This window comes from Chrysochloris asiatica, unplaced genomic scaffold, assembly GCF_000296735.1.
Source record: "Chrysochloris asiatica unplaced genomic scaffold, ChrAsi1.0 scaffold00043, whole genome shotgun sequence".
Taxonomy (NCBI): Eukaryota; Metazoa; Chordata; class Mammalia; order Afrosoricida; family Chrysochloridae; genus Chrysochloris; species Chrysochloris asiatica.
Window position 1 is genome coordinate 3,743,522 of NW_006408561.1, and position 4,824 is coordinate 3,748,345.

At 33.2% G+C, this 4,824-nt stretch overlaps 1 protein-coding gene across 1 annotated transcript in view; it reads right to left on the reverse strand.

The window, feature by feature from the left end:
* The window catches only part of IFT80 (intraflagellar transport 80 homolog (Chlamydomonas)), a 175,242-nt gene that overhangs the window by 51,588 nt on the left and 118,830 nt on the right, over positions 1 to 4,824 (reverse strand). The window contains exons 14-16 of the mRNA XM_006861852.1: positions 3,295 to 3,430; positions 2,739 to 2,886; positions 1,410 to 1,581 (exon numbers count right to left, since the gene is read on the reverse strand). Coding sequence (XP_006861914.1) covers positions 1,410 to 1,581; positions 2,739 to 2,886; positions 3,295 to 3,430 — 456 coding nt within the window. The remainder of the gene's footprint in view (positions 1 to 1,409; positions 1,582 to 2,738; positions 2,887 to 3,294; positions 3,431 to 4,824) is intronic.

Genomic DNA, 4,824 nt, shown 5'->3' on the forward strand with positions numbered 1-4,824 from the left:
AACCCCAATGAGATTTATTGACACAGTGGCTGCAATAATGGGCTCAAATATAAGAATTATGAGTTTGGCACATAACCAGGTAATGTTCATTCTGTTATGCGGAGGGTCACTATGATTCGGAGAAGACACAATGGCACCTAAAAATAACAACCACCTTTACCCAGTGTTTTTCCTCCTGAAGAGCCACTGGCTAATTCAAACTGCCAACATTTTAGTTAGCAGTTAAGTGTGTGACATTTACACCACCAGGGCTCTTTAAGGAAAAACTAATTCAATGAATAAATCACTCAGAAAAAAGTATCTATCATCCCTTCTATATCACTGATGCCTTTATTTATCAAAAGGCATCATTTTCAATTTTCCAGTCCTTAAAAAAAAACAACCTACTTTGTGCACAGTGCTGGGGTCTTAAAACCTTGCATGCAACCATCCAAAGTACAACTGGTCTCTATTTACCTGGAGCAACAGTGGAAGACAGATAGTCAGGGATAGGAAGAGAATTTGATTTGGAGTGTGTGGTTAATTTCCAACATGAACAACTTACTCCTTTGCTATGAGACCAGAAGAACTAGATCATGATTGGCTACCATTACGGAACATTTTGATAAAAGATTCTATAGCAGAATTCTGATCAAAAGACGAGAAATACAGAACAGGATTTAAAATTTTCATGGACTCCAGACTTTCTGGAGTCATAGAGGATAGATGAGCCCCTGAAACTATTGCTCTGGGATAATCTTTAAACCGTAAGCCAAAAATATCCCTTGACATCTGATAACCAAATAACACTTTAGCTTAACTTGTTACCTTGAGTATTGTGCTCTTTTAAGATCTATCTATACCAGATCAAACTGACAACAGAAACATGAAAGATTAGACAGGAAAGTTAGGGGGCAGTTAAGTTTGCATTCATGAGGTTGGAACAAACAGAAAAAGGAGGTTGAGAATGGTTGAACAACTTGACATATGTAATCAACATCATTGACTTATGAATGTAGAAATTATTGAACTGGTATATGTTCTGCTGTGGGTATTCTTGGAAACAACAACAAAAATTTAATAAACTATATATTTTTAAAACCCACTGCCACCAAGTTGATTCAGACTCATGGTGATTCGATGCGTTACAGAGTAAAATTGCCCTAAAGGCTTTCTTGGCTACGATCCTTATGGAAACAGATTTCCAGACCTTTTCTTTCGTGGTGCTGTTGGTAAGTTCAAACTGCTAAATTTTTGTTAGTAGTCAGATGCAGACACCACTTGTGCCACCCAGGAGACATTGTTGTTGTTAGGTGCCATCTAGTAGTTCTGACTAATGGTGATCTTTAACTCATATAACTTCCCACCCTACACAGTGGTAAATTTCTATACAATATACATACAACTTTAGATTCTGAAATGAAAAGTACCTTAACAAAGCGACAAAGTCTTACAGCATCTTCCCATTTTGAGCTGCTTACATATTCATGGAGGATCGCAGGATATGGTGATATGCTGATATGAACCAACGAGCCATCAGCTCTTCTTACAGTTACCTGATTTCCAACAAAACTCACAATATGAGGGTTTTTACTGAATTCACTGTTGAAAAGAGCAAGGTACAATTTAAAGTTATATTCTGAGTAAAAATTTTTACATGTAAACTATATTAAATTTGAGGAATGGATACCTAAGATATATATGACATCTCCAACCCCAAACACAGACAGACAAAACTGAGTAACTGCAGGAATTGTCACACATACATTTGAATTTAATTTGCAATATGCACTTAAATAAAGTTTTAAATGGCAAAAATAATTACATATTTGAGAGCTGTTCCTAAAAGCAATTGAAATTACCTATTTTTTCCCTCCCTGAGTTTTAAGAAAAATCACTTTTAATGATTAAATCATTCTGCATCTTTGCTTTTAAATGTATAAAAGTGTATACCAATAAATATTAAACTGAACTCCAAGATTACTTTCTAATAATAAAAAGTAAAAATTAAATAAACTAACATCTGTTCCTTAATTTAGTTACTTTAAAAAATAAGCTACTTTAGTTTAGCACCTATCTAGTTTTGCTAAGGTTGTACACTTGAATATTAAAAATGAACTCAATTTGAAAGCTAAACTGAAGTTTGGAGTAGAGAAGCTTTCGTATTCCTATTTTGTCTAAAGTAAGAGACTTCCTTGGTACTTTTTAGAGAATTCAAGAAAATAAATGCATTTGATATTCTGAAACATATAGAAAATTTAAAACAACAACAACAAAAACTTCAGTAGCCTTTTTTTTTTCTTTCTCTGCCTCAAACATCAAGTAAAAATATACAGATACTCCTGAAAGTCTTAGTATCAATGAAGCTTTCAAATAGAGGGAAAAATTGACTAATTGTCACAAGGTTGTATACCACTGAAAAATCTTGAGTGCCTGTATTAAAATCACTAAACCATACTGAAAAAACCATTCCTGAGTTGCCATTAAACAACATTAAACTTTAAAATTATATTCATATAAAGGACAAATAGCTTGAATTATGCAACATTTTCAACTTAATTCCATCATTTAAATCTCATTAAGCTAGCTTTAACAGAACAATTTATTTAGTTGATTCTAAAAAGTACTTGTATAATTAAAATTAGAGGCAAAAATGTAACATTCTATTTATGTTTATAAATATTTTAATCAGTGATTTATAAAAACTCTATTAGACTTTATTTATCACAATAAACAGAACTCTATACAGTAAATGTTACCTTGCATCCCTTTCATATAATGTTTTGGACAAAATGTCTTTGTCCACATAAACTGTATTAGGGTAATACCACACTGTAAACCGAGTATCTTGAAGTCCACAAAGAATATTGCATGTATCGCTCCATGCCAATGTATGCACCATTGTACCTTAATTTAAAAAAATGTTAATGTACTATTAGTTCCAATTTATAAACATCAAAATATATTTTTTAAATGATTAGGCATAGAAGGCCCAGTCTAACTTTTGGTTGGTATGACTCTATTTTCTGGTTGTATAGTAGTGAAAAAATATGTAAAAGTTCATATAAGAATTCAGAAAACATTGGAATGTTCTAGCAAGAGTCATTATATTTTTAATTTTTAGGTCTTATTTCAATGCAAATTTACCTGCAGTAGCTAGAGATTTGCTATTAAAACATAGTCAAATAGCTCAGAAATGTTATGACTGTTATTCAGAGTCACTCAAGCAAGCCAATTATTCAATTTAATTATGATATATTGAGGAGACCTAAAAAAACAGAAAGTAAAAATTCAAATTGATTAAACATGTTTTACCAAGTTTGATGATTTGTTCTTCTTTCCCAAATCGTTTAACTGAGGTAATATAGAGATCTCTATTTTTATCAATGAAAGCAATTTTTCTGTCATTGGTAAGTCCTTTTTGATCCAGGGCAATTTCCAAGATTTCATTCTAAAGTTTAAAAAACAAAAATACTAGATGAGTTTTAGTGCTTGACATCAGCTCATTTAAATTATTTAACTATTAGAACATTTTTTAAAAGGACCAATTCAATTTTATTCCTCTACTTAAAATGATAAAAATAACCTTGTTAAATAATTGAAAACTGTCTACCAGTTGCTCCTTGGAAACCCCATACAGGGTTACTATAAGTTGGAACTGACTCGGACTTGACAGAACTTAACGACAACAACAATATGCTAACTACCAATCTTCTGTTAGTTTGTCATACTGTGGTGGCTTGTGTGTTTGTGTGATGATGGAAACTATATCTCTACTAATTTAAATACCAACAGGGTTACAGGTTTTCAGTGTTTTACAGGATTTCAGACTAAGATAGACTATTACTGTTGTTGTTAAGTGCGGTCTAGTCAATTCTGACTCACAGCAACCCTGTATAAGATTTCCAAGTAGCAGCTGGTGGGATTGAACTGCTGAACTTGTAGTTAACAGTCCAGTTCTTACACTACAGTGCCATACCATTTCTTAATGGTTAGCCACTGAAAGTGAAAAGTATGGTGAAAGAATACAACCCTGGTGCACACCTTTTCTAATTTTAAACCATTTAGTGTTTTCTTGTTCTGTTTGAGCAACTGCCTTTTGGTCTACATACAGGTATCTCATGAACACATTTAAGTGTCCCAGAATGCTCATTCTCCACAATGTTGTCCACAGATTGTCATGATCCAAACAATCGAAAGCCTATGCATAATCAATAAAGCACAGATAAACATATTTCTGGTATTTTCTGCTTTCACCCAAGATCCATCTGACGTCAGCAATGATGTCCCTCATTCCACATCCTTGCCTAAATCCAACCTGAAGCTCTGATAGTTCCCTGTCAATATACTGTTGCAGCTGTTTTTAAGTTCTCCTTAGTAAAATTTACTTGCATGTGATATTAATGCCTTTGTCCAATGATTTCCGCATTCCATTGGGTCACCTCTCTTTAGAATGGGCAAAAATATGGATCTCTTCCAATCAGTTGGCCAGGCAGCTGTCTTCCAAATTTCTTGGCATAGATGTGTGAGTGACTTCAGTGCCACATCATTTTGTTGAGATTTCAATTTGTACTCTATCAATTCATGGAGTCTGGTTTTTTTACTAATGGCTTCAGTGCACCTTGGACATCTTTCTTTAGTGTCACTTCCTTTAGTGTCATATGATACCTTTTGAAATGTTTGCATATCAACCATTTCTTTTTGGTACAGTGATTTTGTATATTCTTTCCATCTTCTTTTGATGCTTTCAGCATCATTCAATATTTTGCCCATAGAATCCTTCAATATTGTAAGTTAAGGCTTGAATTGATGGAATAAAAACTGAAATCTTTCAAGAAAGTGAGG